The sequence below is a fragment of the Schistocerca americana genome, chromosome 7, assembly GCF_021461395.2.
Source record: "Schistocerca americana isolate TAMUIC-IGC-003095 chromosome 7, iqSchAmer2.1, whole genome shotgun sequence".
NCBI lineage: Eukaryota > Metazoa > Arthropoda > Insecta > Orthoptera > Acrididae > Schistocerca > Schistocerca americana.
This window is the reverse complement of record NC_060125.1, coordinates 504,326,764-504,347,781: the sequence shown is the minus strand read 5'-3', so window position 1 is coordinate 504,347,781 and position 21,018 is coordinate 504,326,764. Positions and strand designations below refer to the sequence as shown.

The window sequence follows — 21,018 nt, the reverse complement described above, 5'->3', positions numbered from 1 at the left end:
CACAAATAATAATTTGCTTCCCCCTGTCTGACAGATAGCACAACAAGGAGTCCAAATTTTTCAGAAATAGATGAAAATTTCCTGATGGGGACCTATATACAGTTACAATTATAAATGTGCCTTTATTTAATTTAAGCTCACAGGCACATGCTTCTATATGTTTCTCTACACAAAACTTTTTTGTTTCTATACTTTTTGCACAATGATAACTTTTGACATATATGGCAACTCCTCCTTTCTCCATATTTTCTCTCATTACATGCACAGAGAGCTTATAACCACTTACATTTACCTTATCCATATCAGTAACAATGTGATGCTCAGACAGGCATAGTATATCTATTTCATTCTCAGCTTCTAAATCTTCCAAACAAACCAGAAGCTCATCTACTTTATTCTTTAAACTCCCAATATTTTGATGAAATATACTTACATTATTTTTAATTATACTTTTATGAGAACCTTTCCTTATTCTAACATTTGCAGTACTCTCCTGTCTGAGTTTCTCATTGTGCTTAGGCCTAGTTCCTATACCAGTGGTCACATGGTGTTCAGAGAGGCAGATTATGTCAATTGGGTTGGGTGACTTTAGTTCATCAATGCAATTACCTAGGACTGAGATACAACTTGGTGGAGATAAAATTTCTGGTGATTGATGAAAATTTATAATTGATAGCTGTGATTGGTGATCCAATGTGCTAGAATTGTGCTGTTGAATTTCTTTCCTAAACTGAAGATTTGTTTCAATCCTGACCTCTCGTAGAACTTGACATCTTTCTGTCTTACCTATCCTAAAAAAGGTGCTGCTCCAACACCTGTAACCACTAGTATTTTACCATTCATGGCAGTGCCTCCCGCCCTTAAATTTCCTGCTATTACCCCAGCCAATTTCCCCTTCCCTTTCCTGTTGAGATGTAGGCCGTGCCTGGTATAGTCCCACCTACTGAGATAATCAACAGGAACCACACCAATATGAGCCCCCGCACCCGACACAAGCAGCCGTTCCAACTCCAAATTAACTCTCCCAACAGAAGAGTTCAAATGAGGCTGGTCATGGCGTCTCAGGACAGATACAAATTCAACATTGGTGTGTCTCGATGCCGACGCAATCTTTACCAGGTCACACTCTATACTGTACCCAGGATCTCTGTCGATGCTGTTCCCTGGCCCTCCCACAATAACCACGGTGTCTTCCCTGGTAAATCCTTTACAGAGTGAACCTAAATCCTCTGTCACCTGATCCAGACTAGCACTTGGTTTGAAAAAATTTGTGACCTGGTATTCTGGTCCTAATTCCTCCTGCAGAAGTTGACCCTTATGTAAGCAGTTATTCGGCTTAGCATTGATTGATAAGACTTACTGGATGTCTTCTTGAGGAATATCATGCCAAATTCTATCCAACTGGAAAGTTAGATCATCAAAAATCCCAAGCTGGTTGGAAGGCCCTGCCCATAATGCTCCAAATGTTCACAATTGGGGAGAGATCCAATGACCTTGCAGACCAAGGTAGGTTTTGGCAAGCACAAAGACAAGCAGCGAAATCTCTCGCCATGTGCAGGCAGGCATTATCTTGCTGAAATGTAAGCCCAGGATGGCTTGCCAAGAAGGACAGCAAAATGGGGCATATCTTTGCTTGTCATCAGGCCTCAATTCAAACCAGAACTCACTGTGAAGAGAATTCTACTCCAGTCAATGAGATTCCAGGCTGAAGACATGTCTGGAGATGCCCCAGGCAACTGTGGAATACCAAACTGAATGGACCCACCATATGGGCTGATGACCAGGAGTGATGGCCTGGATTGCTATTTCTTTTTGTTGCAGGAACCCTTTGGCTGTTATCCACAGGACCCTCAGAGTAAAGCAGTACATCAATGATATTTTACACCCCACTTTGTTGCCCTTCATGGTAAGCCATCCTGGGCTTACATTTCAGCAAGATAATGCCCACCCGCACATGGCTAGAGTTTCTACTGTTTGTCTTTTTGCTTGTCAGGCCCTACCTTGGCCAGTGTGGTTGCTGGATCTCTCTCCAACTGAGAAGATTTGGAGCTTTGACAGGCCTTCCAACCAGCTTGCAAAGTTGATGATCTAATGCAACAACTGGACAGAATTTGGTATGATACCTCTCAAGAGGTCATCCAACAACCCTATAATCAATATCAAGCCAAATAATTACTTGCAAAAGGTCCAGAGGAGGAGCAACACTTTACCAACTTGCTCAATTTGTGAAGCTCTTTCTCTGGACTAAATCATCCAGTTTTTCTAACATTTTAATTATTTGTTTGTATGTACATGTACATCACATTTACTGATTTCCATCCTATTAGAATAATTCCTTGGTGGTGGTTTCTTGTCTTACGGTATAGTATTTTCATCAGGAAGGAAATAGAGGCTGGAAAGTTTACTCTTTCAAAATCCATTTTCTGCAGTACTACTCCAAATATGCAGCTTCAAAGATTTTGTACATAGTATTTCTGAATGGTGGAACTGCAGTGTACATGGAAAATATAAGGTAACAAATGACAATACAAAAAGAAACAAAAAATTTCATGTGCCACTCATGTTTGAGGCACAGTGATTTGCTGGTAGTGTTGCACAACACTCCAAAAGCAAAGTGAGCAGTTTCAAAGCTATGTTTCTTCAGTTAGAGCACTGGCTACATTTATTGTTAACTATTCGTTAATTCCAAACAAAAGCATTTACAGACTGTGTTACTTGCCCAAAATTCAATGAACAATTACAAAAGAAGAAATTAAATGAATATGAAGTCAGTTCTCATCGAATGCACATGAAGATTGGTTCTAAACTTACTTCCTTCAACACCATTCATCATCCTCCACTGCTGGTATGTGTGTTCTGACTTCTTTGTTTATTACTATTTCTTACCCCCATTACTTTCCTCTGATTTTGCATTAGATTAGGTTGTTCATAAGTTTATAGCATTTTTCCATAAGTTTAATAAACACAACAGCTACACATAACAGAAACTTTAATCATTAATCATATATACTCCTTCACTATTTGTAACAGTCTGCCAGTGCTGGGTAAACTTTTTAATTCTGAAACTGTAAAAATCACATCGTTTTGAAGTGAAGAATGCATCAAGCTGTGTTCAGGGCGCATTTTCATATGGAAAGGAAGTTCCTTGAAGGTTGTTCGATAGAGAGCACAAAGGGTACAAGATTAGGTGAATAAGCTGGGTGTAGAATGACTCTTCAACCCAAATCCTGTACAATGATTTTTGTTAAACTATCAGAATGTGGGCGGCATTATCATGGAGTAGCATCTCTTCACACATCCTTCCTAGTCATTGTTCTTTGACTGCATATGCAAGATGTTTCAGTTGTTGACAATAAATGTCAACAGTGGCAGTTATGCCTTGGGGAAGCAATTTGTAGTACACCACACAGTCGCTGTTCCACCATCTGCATAACATTATCTTCTGTGGATGCACATAGGTCTTTGTACAGGGAGTTGCTGCTATGTTTGGGCTGAACCATTCCTTTCTTCCCTTATGTTAGCATAAAGGCACCATTTCTCAGCACCTGTAATGGTTGGTGTTGTTCACGAGCCAACTGATGAGCAAGTAGAGATGCACATATGGTCACCTGCTCATTTTTGTGATTTTGGCTAACAGCATGTGGTACCCAGACACCTGATTTTTGAACCTTCCTCACTACATGCAAATGTCACATGATGGTGGATTGATCACAGTTCATCACATCTGTCAGTTCTCAAATACACTGACATGAATTATTGTGGATTAATCCACTTGAATGATCTTTTCCAAGCCATGAAGGTCTTCCTGAATGGCGAAAGTCACCAATGTCAAAACAATCCTCCTTAAAACAAGAAAAAAATTTCTTTCCATGCTCTGTCCAATGGCATTACCCCCACACACAGCACAAATGTTTCTAGCTGTCTCAACTGCTGTCACCCATCTAGTGAACGTAAACAGAAGCATATGACATAAACATTCCGATTTCTCCATTTGGCAATCCATTTTCTAGTGTCGACAACTCCACTCACTATCTTCAAATGATAAAACAACAATATGTAAACTCAAATAGCTGCAGTGAACCACAAATAAAAATTGACAAACCCATAGCAACCAGAATACCAACATGCAAAACAAAAATGCTATGAATTTATGAACCAGCACAATAGATGTAAACCCGTTTTTGTTCCTTCACTTGATTTCGGGTCATGCTTCCACTTTTTACAGATATAACAATGCACGGATCTTGTACTATAAGCCTTTATGATGATTCTTCAACAACCACAAACTAAATAAGGAAGGAAAGATGGTTTCCATGACATTATTGTCACAAGGGTTCCATGTAATACCAGCTATTTACACATTAAACATCCAGGTCAAACTGCTGATTCCAGAGTAATTTTACAGTAATCTTAACATTTCTGCACACTTCTGTAAGTAAATACGAATACCTGACTATAAGATATCCCCTATACAATCTTCCAAAAATGTACTTAAAAACATGAACAGTAAATTGTAAAACAAGATAAATGTTTGCTTCCTAGGAGTGACTGTAAAACCTCTATCACAGATGACGAAAAAAAGTTTAATCCCTAGGTATTGCAATGTTTTTAGATTGCCATGAACAAGAGATCCAAAAAAAAATGAAAAAATGGAATGGCATATGCACAACTGCTGAAGCAAAGGGGAAATAACTGCTAAATCAACAGGTGCAGTGCACAATTCAGCAGCTGAGCATTTTACCCTCTTTCTCCTCATGCAGTATATGATGCTGTTGTTATCTTCAATCCAAAGATTGGTTTGATACAGGTCTCTGAGCTGATCTGTCCTGTGCTAGGCTCTTCATCTCTGCATAACAACCATGCACTACAGCCATTCAAATCTGCATACTGTATTAAAGCCTTGGTCTCTTTCTCCATAATTTCTGCCTCCCATTATCACACTTCCCTCAATTACCAAAATGACTATCCACTGATGTGTCAGGATGTTTCCTATCAACAAATCCTTTCTATTAGTCAAGACATACTATAAATTTATTTTGTCCTCATTTTGTTTCGGTATCTTTCATTAGTTGTCCTATCTACTCATCTAATTTTCAGCATTCTTCTGTAACACCACATTTCATACGCTTTTCTTTTCTTCTTGTCTGAACTGCTTATTGTCCACATTTCAACTCCACACAGTGCTACACTCGAGACAAATACCTTCAGAAAAGAGTCCCTAACACTTAAATTTATATCAGACGTTAACAAATTCCTTCTTATTAGAAATGATTTTTGTGCTATAGCCAGTCCACATTTTACATCTTCCCTACTTTGGCCATCAGCAGTTATTTTGTTGCCCAACAAAACTCATCTACTGCTTTTAATGTTGCATTTCCTAATCTAATTACCTCAGAATTGTCTGAGTTAATTCCAATACATTACATTACCCTTGTTTTTTTTTTTTTTATCCATGTTCATCTTATAATCTCTTTTCAAGACAATCTATCCCTTTTCACCGACTTTCTTAGACCCTACCTAATCTACATCTAACTGAATTACAATGTCATTGGAAAAATGAAAAGTTTTTATTTCTCCTCCCTGAACTGTAATAGCCTTTCAACATTTCTCCTTGGTTTCCTTCATAATTTGTTCAATGTACAAACTGGGTAACATCAAGGATATACAACAACAGTGTTTCGCTCCCTTCTCAACTATGGCTCCCCTTTCATGCTTTCAACTCTTGTAGCTGCAATCTGATTTCTGTAAAAATTGTAAATAACCACTTGGCCCCTGTATTTTATTCCTACCAACTCAAAATTTCAGAGTGTGGTCCACTTCACATTGTCAAAAACTTTCTCTAACTCTACAAATGCTAGAAAAATAGGTTTGCTTTTCTTCAACATATCTTTTAGGTGCTACTGACAAAGGATTTAAAATTGATTCAGCATTTCTAGACTTACACAAAGCTTTTGACACTGCACCACACAAGCAGCTTGTAGTGAAATTGCGTGCTTATAGAATATCGTCTCATTTATGTGACGGAATTCGTGACTTCCTGTCAGAGAGGTCACAGTTCGTAGTAACTGATGGAAAGGCATCAAGTAAAATAGAAGTGATTTCTGACATTCCCCGAGGTAGTGTTATAAGTCCTCTGCTATTCCATATATATATAAACGATATAGGAGGCGATCTGAGCAGCCATCTTAGGTTGTTTGCAGATGATGCTGTCATTTATTGTCTAGTAAAGTCATCAGACGATTAACATAAATTGCAAAACAGTTTAGGAAATATACCCGTATCGTGCAAAAATTGGCAATCAACCCTAAATAATGAAAAGTGTGAGGTCATCCACATGGGTGCTAAAAGGAATCTGTTGAACACAGGTTAAATGATAAATCAGTCAAATCTAAAGGCCGTAAATTCAACTGAATACCTAGAAACTACAATTATGAACAACTTAAATTGGAAAGAACACACAGAAAATGTTGTGGGAAAGGCAAAGAAAGACTGTGTTTTATAAACAGAATACTTAGAAGATGTAACAGATCTACTTAAGAGACTGCCTGCACTATACTTGTCCATCCTCTTTTAGAGTACTGTGGCGATGTGGGATCCTTACAAGACAGGATTAATGGAGTACACAGAGAAAGTTCTAAGAAGGGCAGCACATTTTGTATTATCATGAAATAGGGGACAGAGGGTCACTGAAATGATACAGGATTTGGGGTGGATATAATTAAAACAAAGGCGTTTTTCGTTTCAGCAGAATCTTCTAACGAAATTTCAATCACCAACTTTCCCCTCCGAATGAAAAAATAATTTGTTGATGTTGACCTAGGCTACATTGGGAGAAATGGCCATCATAATAAAATAAGGGAAAACATAGCTCAGATGGAAAGATATAGGAGTTCGTTTCTTCCACGCACTGTGTGAGATTACAATTATAGAGAATTATTGTGAAGATGGTTCGATGAACCTCTGCCAGATACTTAACTGTCAGTATTACCTGGTGTATTGCTACATTTCTCAAACACTGAACTCATCTCTGCCAATTTTGGACTCTATCAGCTTTTTCCACTCTTCTGTAAACAATTCAGGTAAATATTTTGAAACCATGACTTATTAGACTGATGGTTCAGTAGTATTCATACCTGTCATGAATTTGAATTATTACATTCTTCCTGATGTCTGAAGGTACTTTGCCTGTCTTGTATCTTGTAAACTGGGTGGGATAATTTTGTCATGGTTGGCTCTCCCGAGGATCTCAATTATACCTTGTTTTCACTCACATCTTCAAGTGCTCTGTCAATTTCTTCGCACAGTATCGTATCTCATATCCTATCTTCATCTACTTCTTCTTCTCATTGTATAATATTGCCCTCAGATGTGTTCTCCTTTATGAAGGTGCTCCTAAATATTTGTTCTAACGTTTAGCTTTCCCTTCTTTGTTTAGTACTGGCTGGCCAAATGAGTTCTTGATATTCTGTTTTCCCAACAGGTCTCTCAAATTTTCCTACAAGTAGCATCAATCCTTCCCTCTAGTTATGTATCCTTCTACAGCCCTGCATTTTCCCCCTACCCTTTCCTGCTTAGACATTTTGCTCTTTCTCTCAGTTTCGTGTCTGTATTCCCTTCTGCCTGCTTCATTTGTTGCCTTTTTCTTTTCATCAGTTTATACTGGGCCTTGTCTGTTTACTTATGTGACCTCCTGCTACCTTCCTTATTTCATCTCTTAAAGCTACTCATTTGTTTTCTGTTCCATTCCTTACTTCTTTCAGCCCAATACTGCATATCAATCCCTCTCAAACACTCAACAACTTCTGTTTCCTTGAATTTTTCCAGGTCTCATTTCCTTAAATTCCTACCTTTTCACAATTTCTTCAGTTTCAGTTTGCAATTCACAATCAATAAATTCTGTTCACAGTACACCATAGCCACTGCAAAAGTCACATTTTAAAATGTGATCTCAAAATCACTGTCTTAGCATTACATAATCAATTTGAAACCTTCCAGTGTCCCTAGGTCTCCTTCAAGTATACAACCATCTTTCATGATTCTTATAGCAAATGTTAACAATGATTAAATTGTGCTTTGTGCAGAATTCTACCAGGTGGCTTGCTCTTACATTCTGTTCCCCCAGCCCATGCTTCCCTCCTATTTTTCCCTCTCTTCATTTCCCCACCCTTCACAATGAAGTTTTCACCTCCTTCAAGTCTCTGAGTAGCTTCCTTTATCTCACCATACATTCCTTCAATCTCTTCATCACCTGCAGAGCTATTTGGCATATCAACTTTTATGGGTGTTGCCTTCACTTCTATCTTGGCCATGATAATGCATTCACTATGCTGTTCATAGTAGGATATCATATTCCTATTTTCTTATTCATTATTAAGCTTACTACTGCATTACCCCTATCTGATTCTGTGCTGATAACAAGTTACAACTTATCCACTTTCTTTTTTTTTAAATTATCTAACATACCTATCAGATTTACGGATCTAACATTCTGTATTCTGAAAAGTATAATTATAGTCTTGTTTTTCCCGATGATGACATGCTCCTGAGGAGGCCCCAACCAGAGATTCAAAGGAGTGACTATTTTACCTTCGGAATATTTTACTCAAGAGGACGCTTTCACCATTAAGCCATACGGCAGAGCTGTTTGCCCTGCTTTCAGATGTTTATATTACCAGCGCAGCAACAACATGTTGATTAATGTTACATGGCCAGAGCAGTCAGTCATCCTGCAGCCATTGAGAAGGCTGTTGCCTCTCTTCAGGAACCACGGGTTAGTCTGGCCTCTCCTCGTAACATGGCTATCTGTATCATTGAGGCACACAAACCACCTCACATCAGCAAGGTCCATGGTTCATTAGGGGGAGGTGACCACGCAACATGTATGGCTCTGAAGTAGTCAAATACGTAGCTTTCTGTGGTGTCACCACCAGACACCACACTTTCTAGGTGGTAGCCTTTAAATCGGCCACGGTCCGTTAGTATAAGTCGGACCCGCGTGTCGCCACTGTCAGTGATTGCAGACCGAGCGCCGCCACACGGCAGGTCTAGAGAGACATCCTAGCACTCGCCCCAGTTGTACAGACGACTTTGCTAGTGATGCTACACTGACAAATACGCTCTCATTTGCTGAGACGATAGTTAGCATAGCCTTCAGCTACGTCATTTGCTATGACCTAGCAAGGCGCCATTACCAGTTTATATTGAGATTGTAATTATGTATCATCAAGAGCGATGTTCTCCAATTATGGATTAAAGTTAAGTATTCCAGAAGCTATGTACTATTTTTGGCTACTATAATTACTTTACCTTGTTCCAGACCTCACGCCAGTCTGCGTGAGCTTAAACGCGTGCATTTCGGCCTCCTCTAGCAACGCGGTGTTCGCTCTTCTGCCAACACATCACTTTCATGCTTTCTTGAAAGCTACATATTTTCAAGTATATAAAGTTGTCTGTTTGTCAACATTGCTTCAGTTAACTATTCCAGCAATGATGTAGTGAACTTCTATCATGAATGTTGCCAGTATTTTCTGATTATTTCTACAAAAATAAGAACAAAGTCATTTTATGGTTAACCTACCCTCCCTCTCATAACCCTCCCCCCTCTCTCTCCTCTCTCTCTCTCTCTCTCTCTCTCTCTCTCTCTCTCTCTCTCTCTCACACACACACACACACACACACACACACACACACACACACACACAGTCAGTCACTGTCTGACAGATATTAAGTTAGAGACCACCATTAACAAAAGCTACTTTTACATCCTCAGAAATTTAGCCCAAAGTTTATAGATAATAAACAGAAATTCATAGCTTACCACAAGCACCCAATATGGTTCTGGTTTAAATGTTTGGATTTCATCATGCCTCTGAACACAGAATCCTAATGTAGGTGTTTGGCAAGGACCATAGGAAATAGTAGAAGCATCTAGGTCACCATACTTTCCCTGTGAAAAACAAAAACATAAAAATATCCAATTTGTCATAAACAAATAGTAAATACTACTGTGCCCTAACAAAATCCAATGCAGTGAGAATATATAGGCAATGAACACAAATGACATGTTCTGCCCTACTCTTTATAACTAGAACACAGTTGATGATCACTTAGGCAGGTGATAATACAGAGAGCAGTGAAACAAACAGGCAGTTCCTGAGGTCCATAACAGTAGACCCCATAAAGTGACTGGCTAGCCAGAAACAAAGTCCAGAGCATAACAAAAACCATCATAAGCACACAAACAGTCCAGGGAACAATCCAAATCAAAAACATAATACAGGCTATGTCAAACACTATACTAACCTATGGTATGTGTCTAAGGCTTCAATGAACTAGTGAGACGAACTGGCAACTTCAGAGTGGCAATATGTACAGGCACTCTCATGCCAGTGGACAGTCCCATGTGATATGCTTCCACCTGCAGCAGTACATCATGCAGGAGCAAGCTGTGGCCAGAGTATATACCCCAAGTATCTCTGGCCTGTCCTCCATATCAAGAGTTGGGCTAGGTGGGGAATCCAAATCACTGTCAGATACTGAATATCCCCCATGTCAGAAATTGCTTGTCCTGAGCTGACTTCATCATGGAAGGGGACAGAGATGTAGAAACCCCAAAAAAGGCTGCCGCAGTAATTTCTCAACATGATCGATCAGTTCTGTGGTGCAGGGGAGTGGGTGCCAGCCACGTTGGCAATGGCGATGATAGTTCAGCCTCCACAGGCACACTTCTTTAGTTTGAAAATGTTTCCACACAGATAATTACGCGGTTACAGGGTCACTGGTGTTAGTGAGAGCTGGAACTGGTTTAGAGGTTTGACTTGGCTTCCATCACTCATCAATGTCAACCCTCTGTTGATGTGTGATGTGTAACACAAGGGTGGAGGCTTCAGCACTAATAGGCAGGCTATTAAGCAGCCTTGGAATGGGCTTTGTTGCCCAGCCGATAGCCGAGGGGGATGAGGGGTGGGGCTTGTACGTATCATTGCAGTCAGAGCCAATTTCAATGCATGATTAGATGCTCCTGGCTGGCCACAGCCTCAAATATTTGCCACCCACTACTGCTGACACCTACATCTTGGGTCCACCCAGCGTCCCAGCTGGAAGTGTGAGCCCAAAGTGGGAGCCCATGGGAAATGTATGTGGGTGGTGTGTCCACTGAGTCAGGCATTCAGGCATAGCAGAGGTCTGAGCAACCTTCATTCATAGGGGATGAGCCCATTATGTGGCAAGGAATCCTGTGAGTGCTTCCCAAGAATCAGCTGCCGTCGTTACCTAGTGCAACTGCCGTCGTTACCTATTACATCTGTGTTTTGAAGGTCCTGATCATCTGCTCAGCTTCTGAATTGGACAAGAGACGGAAAGGAGTAGTGGTCAGGTGCTCCAAACTGCTGCACTGAAAAAAATTCTGAAATGCAAATGCTGTTAACCACGAACTGTTGTGAAAACCAGGTTCGGAGGTACCCCCTCTATTGCAAATGTAATGGAGAGGGCACAGATGGTAACTGCTGCGGGGGTCGTAGCCAACCTTGCCCCATATGGGAAGTCAGAGAGGGTATCAACAACTAGCAATTGCACTGCACTTGGACGTGATCCAGAGAAACCAACATGCACTCTTTGCCAGGGTTAGTCAGGGTGTGGCCAAGGATTGAGAAATTGTGCAGGAGCAGATTGACTGTAGGTGCACACGAGGCAGTTCTAGATGTTATATTGTAGGGTTGCATCAACAACAGGCCAGTACATGGGGTGTCCCACTATTACCTTCATTCAGCACATTCCCCAATGTGCAGAGTGGAGGAGCTTCAGTATGCATGGTGGAGCATGGTAGAAACTACCACACGGCATTGAGAATCATCCATAGCTAACAATATGACACCATCAGTGACAAAAGCCTGTATCATTATGAAAAACAGGTGGGCCACGCATGGTCAGTGCCCTTAGGCAAGTGCTCTGGCCAACCCTGCCATGCAGCAGACAACACTCTGCAGAGCAGCGCACTAGGTCGTTTTTGTTGCTACCATAAACAGGAATTCGTCAAGGGTGTGACGCTGATTTGCATTTAAGACAACACAATACTTTATGCTTGTCAAACTCTACATCTGGGCCTCACTGCATGTCACTGCATTTGAGTACTGCATGATAGGTCAATGACAGATATCATAGGTGTAGTAATTTCGGAACAATGTCCACTGTTGCAGCCACTGAGCCATATTATCAGGAAGTTTTGAATGGGTACCAAGTAGCAAAATGATGGGCTTGTGACTGGTGATCAGATGAAACTCTGTATCACAGAGATATAGGTGAAACTTCTTGATGAATATGACTGCCGACACCTATTCCTCAATTTGCAAATAATTTCTCTGTGTCATATTTCATGTTTTTGATGCAAAAGCAATGGGCTGTTCTGTGCCACTGACATATCTGTGGGACACCACTGTACCTAAGTCATAAACCACTACAGCAGTGGCAAGTGTTAAGTGTCTGCCTGTATGGAATATTGCTAAACAATGGGCTGACCTGAGGCAGTTTTTAATTTGCAAGGAAGTTTCCTGACATGGTGCTGACTGCAAAGGAATGCCTGTAGTTCTTTGAGGTTCTTGGGACATGTTATATTAGTGATTCATGTTGGTATGAGCCCTTCTTTACCTAATATACACCCCAGGTACTTTACACTTGGCTCCAAGAAACTACATTTGTCAAGCCAACAACAAAAACCACGGGTTTCAAGCCTCTCAAACAAAATCTGTAGAACATACAGGTGCTGCTCCACATGGGCCCAGTAATTAATGTGCCACCTAAGTAAATAAAACCAATGGAAATACCTTTAATGAGCTGTTCAAAGTATCTGAAATATCATGGAAGTGCCTGCAACCCCTAATGACAAATGGCATGAACTGTTTTGTCCGGTCACCTACAGGTAACTGAAAGCAGGCATCAGTGAGAGCTCTCTCTGGAAAACAATGGCTCCCAACCAATTTAATCAACAATTCCTCCAGCCTAGCAACTGGATGCAGGTCAACATTTGTTTTTGTTTGTGCATTAACAATATACCACAAATTGTATGTTATCCATTTGATTTATCAGCTATGACCCCAGGCATTGCCCACTGGCTAAACATTACCAGTGATATTACTCCCATACTTTGCAGTCCATGTCATTCGATTTTAACTCAACTGTGCATGCCGAAAGACACTGGATGCGCTCAAAGATCTTAGGCAATGCTGATTGCTTTGAGGATACATGGGCTTGGAAACCTGTTGAACAACCTACATTAGGTTCAAACAACTGCTTATATTGCACATATAACTAGGTTCATGAAAGGGGCATGAAAGGGAAGCAGTGGTTGGGAAAGGAGTGAGACAGGGTTGTAGCCTCTCCCCGATGTTATTCAAACTGTATATTGAGCAAGCAGTAAAGGAAACAAAACAAAAATTCGGAGTAGGTATTAAAATTCATGGAGAAGAAGTAAAAACTTTGAGGTTCGCCGATGACATTGTAATTCTGTCAGAGACAGCAAAGGACTTGGAAGAGCAGTTGAACGGAATGGACAGTGTCTTGAAAGGAGGATATAAGATGAACATCAACAAAAGCAAAACGAGGATAATGGAATGTAGTCAAATTAAATCGGGTGATGCTGAGGGAATTAGATTAGGAAATGAGACACTTAAAGTAGTAAAGGAGTTTTGCTATTTAGGGAGTAAAATAACTGATGATGGTCGAAGTAGAGAAGATATAAAATGTAGACTGGCGATGGCAAGGAAATCGTTTCTGAAGAAGAGAAATTTGTTAACATCGAGTATAGATTTAAGTGTCAGGAAGTCGTTTCTGAAAGTATTTGTATGGAGTGTAGCCATGAATGGAAGTGAAACATGGACGATAACTAGTATGGACAAGAAGAGAATAGAAGCTTTCGAAATGTGGTGCTACAGAAGACTGCTGAAGATAAGGTGGGTAGATCACATAACTAATGAGGAGGTATTGAATAGGATTGGGGAGAAGAGAAGTTTGTGGCACAACTTGACTAGAAGAAGGGATCGGTTGGTAGGACATGTTTTGAGGCATCAAGGGATCACAAATTTAGCATTGGAGGGCAGCGTGGAGGGTAAAAATCGTAGAGGGAGACCAAGAGATGAATACACTAAGCAGATTCAGAAGGATGTAGGTTGCAGTAGGTACTGGGAGATGAAGAAGCTTGCACAGGATAGAGTAGCATGGAGAGCTCCATCAAACCAGTCTCAGGACTGAAGACCACAACAACAACAACTAGGTTCAAACAGTTGCTTGTATTTCAAAAGCATCTATGCCACAAATTTTAGGTGTTGTCCAAGTGTTGACTAATAGCAGGATTGTCAAGCTACATTGTTATACTTCGCGTGGATTGTGATCAGACCCCACAACAAAATCAATTGTCTATTTTATGCCACCACTCTGTACTGACGGCACTGCAGCTGCAGGAAGCCGATGTGCCAACACATACCCACATTAATCAGATACATGGCTGTGCCTGTGAACAACTGCAAATCTGATACTGATCCATTAACTCCCAGCTGCAACATGAGCTTCTGCATCCTATCTAGTACCATTATAGGAACTGGCCAGATAAAGTGCAGCACACTGAGAGCCTTTGTTGCCATACACTGGCTGAGGCAGACACTAGGTGCCCTGGTTTGCAGCATGCAAAACAGGTGATGTCACGGAAATGGCAATGACAATTATGCTGTGAGCCACACACTGGACATGATTCGATAGCACAGACTTTTCTGGGACTCTTCGACAATCCTGGGGAGAAATCTGTTGTTGGAGCTTCCACTCAATTTGGGACATGCAGATGGCAAATAAAGCTATTACTTCATGAGTTTTGGAAATTTTTTTCCATTGTTCAGGAATGGGTCAGATGACTAAAGCCTTCACACTAACTGCTCTGTCAGGAGAGACATGTATAATGACATCATGGATTAATAATTCTGCACTTGATGTGGCACACTATTTACAGTAAAAATCACACTTGCATACCAAGCCTTAAAAGTCGACAGCCCACGTGGCATAGGACTGCATACACGCTTAACATATTTATTAAATTTGAGCCAAACTGCAACTATGTGGGTTTGGTGACCGTAACAGTCATTCAGCAACCTACAAACATCAGAAACACTACTGGGGTCCGATAGTACCATACTTTCTGCACCTTCATACACTATATTACTTTACGACCATAATGGTGCATGCTAATGTTCTGGGTGAATTAAGTAACTTGCTTGACAGTGAAGTACAAAATGATATAAACAGGCCTCCCAACTCACATTTGCCTCATCAAAGCAAATGAGTGGTGGAGTGAGAGATGAAGATACAGCAGCAGATTACTGTTGGTTTTGCAGTAGTTGTAACAGCAATTTCTCCTGTCACTTTTGCAATTTCCACGACTGTTCATGCCACTGCTGCTGTCGCTGTTGCTGCTACTGAAATTCCCACTGCTTTTCTTTCGGTTGCTGTTGCTGCAGGTGTTGTTGCTGTTGCAGCTGCAATTACTGTTGTCACAACTTTACAAACTCAGGATCCATGCTCCACTGAAATAGTTGCATGGACATAAAAGTCCTAGTTGCCACTATTCACTCCTATGCTGCATAGTTAGAACACAGTTTATGATCACTCACACTGGCGGCAATGCAAATAATGGTTAAATAAATGAGTGGTTCCTGAGGTTGATGGCATCAGAGTTCACGAACTGAGCAGGTAGCCAGAAACGAATTTCAGTCATAAGCTAACCACAAAGTCCAGGGAACAATCCAAATCAAAAATGTAACACAGCCAAAGTCAACCATCCTACCAACCTATGGCACATACCTCGATGAACTACTGAGACTAAATGGCAACTATGAGGCCACAGTATTTAAAGGGCACATTTGCAAGTGCAGCGGCCCCTCATTTGGGAGCGAGCTGCAGCCAGAGTCCATGGCCCGAGTATCTCTGAACTGTCTTCCACATCAATACTTGGCCTGGGCAGGGAATTTGAATCACTGCCTGATAATAAGTAGCCTACTATCTTCCACAAGATTTTCGTTTTTCAGTGAAATTTCCAAACACAAAGATGATTAAATTAAAGGAATAGCTTTAATATATAGTTGAGTTATTAATTCCTTACGAAGACTAAAATTCTTGATTACAATTTAGAAACAAAAAATCATTGGACGAAACTCAAAACGTGCATCTTTACTGTGAAACAGATACACTGAAAGCTAGATGTTTCTTTCCATTTAAACTACTGTCCTGAAGAGTATTGAGCCAAAATATTAATTTTCAGGAATGAAAGCATTTTGAAGCGGATTTCAAATTTTTTTTTAACAAATATCAAGAAAAGTATCCACCAGAGCTGAAAGTAGAGAAATATGCTCATACATACAAACAAGTATAATAAATAAGAAAACTTCTTAATTATGGTAACAACTAACAAGAGAACAAAGATGAGGCAGTTTAGAACATTCGTCAGACTTCAGTGGCCAGAGACAGTGGTCGCGCGCACGCGTGTGTGTGTGTGTGTGTGTGTGTGTGTGTGTGTGTGTGTGTGTGTTTTCAACTTTGGAAGAAGGTCTTTTATTGGAGTTATTACAACCTGGATTTTCCATTGTTCATCAAAAATAAAAGCTACACAGAACAATACACACACAAATTAAATTTTAAAATCTGGAAACAAATAGATTGTTTATCGCATCACTTCAAAAAAAAAAAAAAATCAGAAAAGATTCTACAATTTGTCATAGTTGTGTTATGGTCTTCTGTCCAAAAACTGGCTTCATGATGTAACTCTCCACACTATCCTATCCTGAGCAAGTCTCTCCATCTCATATCTCAGTGCAACTGCTGCAACTTGCATCCATTTGGACCTCTTTCTGAATTATAGGTTCCAAGGATTGTCATTTTTGTCTCTGTCACTTCATGACAGTTCAGAATAAAGATATGATTACATTATCCTGAACATAAAGTAACTGAAGTGAAATTTATACAGGTAATGGTCGAAATTATTTTGTAAAGAAAAACTATGGAAGAATACAGCATTATAAAGAAATAGGCAATATTGTTTACATAGGAGTGAAATCAATCTAATGTGTACAGTAGCAAAAGAAGTGAGCAGAAAAGAGAAAACATAAATAAAAACACGGAAAAGTTGAAGCACACAAAAAGTTCACATGAAAGATATGTAGTGAATAGGGGTTAAACTGTCACAGTACCCTGAGATATGCCGGATGCTACCTCTGATTCTGATAAAGTCTCCTGCTAAGAATGATATACTGACTTCTGTTTGCTAGGAAAACTTCAGACCGATTGTGCATTTGTTCCAGTATTCTGCCAGTCTGTATTCTGTTCATTAGGCAATGGTGTGAAACAAATGCTGTTTCCTGTTACATGTCACTGTGCTCCACAAATCAGTCCACAATAGGTAAGTGGTTGCTTTTCCCTTATTTTATGTATTGCTCCATACAGGAATATCAACTGCTGTTACTTATTAGATTCTGGAATTCAAGAAACATGGCATCAACCTGAGTACTGTGTCATGCCTTCTGGATCTCATTAATGAACAAAGCAAGTTGGGTTTCACACAATCTGTGCTTGTGGGAATCATGTTTGGCACATGGAAAGGAATTATTTGGTCTTCATGGCAATCATCAAATGTGACTACAATAAAATTTTCACAATTCCTTGAAAAATTTAAGTCAAGGAGATAGGTCTATTGAGCTTCCTTCTATCATCATGTCTCCCTCTCTGGGGGACACCAACTTCACAAAGCACTGTCCGTGCAGGTGGAGAGGTTTGTGTACCCATGTGAAGCTGAGGGCTATGCCGAAGGTGGAGGACCTACTGCCGGAAAGGCCTCAGCCGATGGATCAGACTAAGACTGTCCCATTGTCCCTATCCACTCCTGTCCTACCCAACTCCACGACCCAACCCAAGGTGTGATGCAATCTGTGCCATGGGGTGCAAGGCACATGGGAAGATGTGTCGCAAATGGAGAGTCAGGGATACCAGGCAACCTCCCTGAGTAAGTATCCTTACACCGAGCGGTGTATTGGTGGTGTGGACCTTGTAGATCCCCAAACCTTGTGGGACCAATATGGACACGACTAAAGAAAACAAAGAAAAACAAACTGAGGGGCAAATTGAGACCTCAAATATCCAAACATCGGGGTCAGTACCAATGGAAGGCATTCCCACTACTGAATCAGGGTCTAGACCTGAGCCAGAAGTGGCAACTGTAACCAAGAAGCTAGACCAGATTAAGATCAAAGGCTTGTCTGGGACCCAGAGGAGGAAACTACTCAGGGATCAGAGGAAAAAGGAAGGGAAAGAATGGCTTCCTAAGACAAGTGGAAGGAATTAAAGGGATTGAACCTAAGACCCCCCAGGAAGAAACTATCTCAGGTTGAAGGGGATACGCAGACCCCCACTGCGTCAAAGACAGGTAGCAAGCGGATAAGGGAGGAATCAAAGACTCCCTCCTCCCTGGATAAGCAAGTCCAGAAAAAACCGAGGCAAGAAACAGGGAAACAGACCTATAATACTGCAGTCTCGGTTTTTAGGATGGCAGTTATCCAGGGAGGCTATCCACTGGTGGCCACCACTTCGCAGCAGGAGAAACTAGTACAGATGGCCCTCTTTGAAAAGATTTGGAGGAGGGGGATGCTGGCCCAGGAACCAAATTCAGGACGGTCTATCTAGATCGTGGTGCCCTAATTTTTGTCTGTGAGGGGGTGCACATGGTGAAATGGCTCAAGGACAAGGTGCCCATGATACCCCCATGGGAAGAAGCAAAGCTGCTGGTTAAGACGGCAGCGAAGCTTCTTAAGAGTGCAAAGATATCAATATTGGTACCAAAGACTCTTAAGGAAGTCTCTCCTAAGACTCTATTCAGGAAAATAGGGGACCAGAACCCAAAGTCTCAACAGAAGATTGGAGAGTGATCCACCAGAAGGCTGCACCAGAAGGACGAACCCTGGTAGTGGACGGAGAGAAGTCCTTGAAGGCGATGAGTGAGCAGGACCTGAAATTGTTTTTAGGGTTCTCGCAGGTTACCGTCAGGGTTCTCAAAGACGGCAGCAAGCTGGAGACTCGAGATGCTGCAGATTAATCTGCAGTACAGTAAAGGAGCCTCTGCTGTCCTGAGTTGCTGCCTGGAGAGGCAGGAAGTGGATGTGGTCCTGATACAAGAACCCTATTTCTTTAAAGGGGGTGTATCGGGCCTCGGTGGCACTCGAGGTAAGCTGATTTATGCTAGAAATCTAAGAAACTCCAGAACATTCATCTATGTAAGAAATGGAATTTCTATCATGCCAATGATGGATTTCTGCTCTATGGGTGTAATGACCATTAAAATGCAGCAGTGTGAGATATCACAAGTGAAATTGTTTTGGCCTCAGCATACCTTCCTTACGAAGACAGCTCACCTCCTGGTAGAGACTTGCCGTCAGCAATGTGACCAACTGCTGGTGGGATGCGACGCCAATGCCCACAACCTAGCGTAGGGCAGCAAGGACACCAACAGTAGAGATGAGTACCTTCTTGAATTTCTTTTAGCTAACAACTTAGAGGGCCTAAATAGGTGCAATGAACCTACATTCAGGAATAGCAGAAGGGAAGAAGTAATTGACATAACCTTTAGTTCCATGATGATGGGCAGATATGTCAAACAGTGGCATGTGGTGTTAGAGCCATCTTCATGGGACACATGTACTTTAAATTCAAGGTTGAAATGGGAATCAGACAGACTAAAATCTACAGGAATTCCAGGAAAACAGACTGGGAGACATATAGGAGAACCCTTGATTTAGGCTTATCGGAAATTAAAACCATAATAAGGAATCCAGTAGAATTTGAAGAAATAGCAGAGGCTGTTACCTCTGCCATAGTGACCACATATCAGGACAACTGCACAATCACCAAGCAGTGCACAAATAGGAGTGTGCCTTGGTGGAATAACAACTTGGAAATGCCAAGAAAATAGGTACAGAGACTGTTTAATGTTGCAAGATGTAAAGGACAATGGGCTGAATATCGTGAGGCCCTTGTCAACTACAATCTTGCAATCAGACAAGCAAAGGAGGCATCCTGGAAGACATTCTGTGAGGAAGTGGAGAGCACAGCTGCACAAGCCAGACTTCACATGATACTGGAGTACCAACCAATCCAGGAGGTACGTTGAGGAAGGAGGATGGGGCATATACAAAGACAGCACATGAGATGCTGGAACTGCTCCTCAAAACTCACTTTCCTCAATATGCTCTGCCTGACAACAAAGACCAGAATGTGATCCAGAAGAGACATCGGTTCTCAGGCACTCGAAGAGAGGAATGGGAATCGGCCAAGGAGTGTGTGAACTTTAATAAAATCCAATGGACGGTGGGAACATTCCAATCGTTCAAGTCACCTGGCCCAGATGGAATTTTTCCAGCTCTCCTGCAACAGGCAGGAGAGAAGCTCATAAGAGTCCTATGCAGGCTATTCAGGGTTAGCCTAGCAGTAGGAATCATTCCAAATGATTGGAGGGCAGTGAAGGTTGTCTTCATTCCAAAGCTGGGGAGAACTGATCATACCAAGGCTAAGGATATGAGACCAATCAGTCTGTCCTCCTCCATTCTCAAAATGTTGGAAAAACTGGTTAATGTATATGTTGGGAAGAGGAGGCTAAGTAGGGCTCCTCTACATTCAAACCAACACGCATATCAACCAGGTAAATCATGTGAGACAGCTCTCCACCAACTCATTGGGAAGGTGGAGAAAGCACTTCACTTCCAAGAAATAGCCCTCTGCATCTTCCTGGATATCGATGGGGCCTTCAGTAACACAACCTTCGATTCCATGGTAAGGGCAGCAAAGGTGCCTGACCTGGGGACCACTATATGCAGGTGAACCAGGGCCATGCTTAGTGGAAGGAAGGTGGAGGATACCATGATGAATGAAAAGATGGTAATTAACACCACTAGAGGCAGCCCACAAGGAGAAGTTCTGTCCCCTCTATCGTGGAATCTAGTGGTG

General features: G+C 41.3%; 1 protein-coding gene across 1 annotated transcript in view; it reads right to left on the bottom strand.

Annotated features, from left to right (window-relative positions):
• The window catches only part of LOC124622515 (DNA topoisomerase 3-beta-1), a 125,592-nt gene that overhangs the window by 79,123 nt on the left and 25,451 nt on the right, over nucleotides 1-21,018 (bottom strand). Inside the window, exon 5 of the mRNA XM_047148238.1 lies at nucleotides 9,818-9,946. Within this exon, the coding sequence (XP_047004194.1) occupies nucleotides 9,818-9,946 (129 nt within the window). The remainder of the gene's footprint in view (nucleotides 1-9,817; nucleotides 9,947-21,018) is intronic.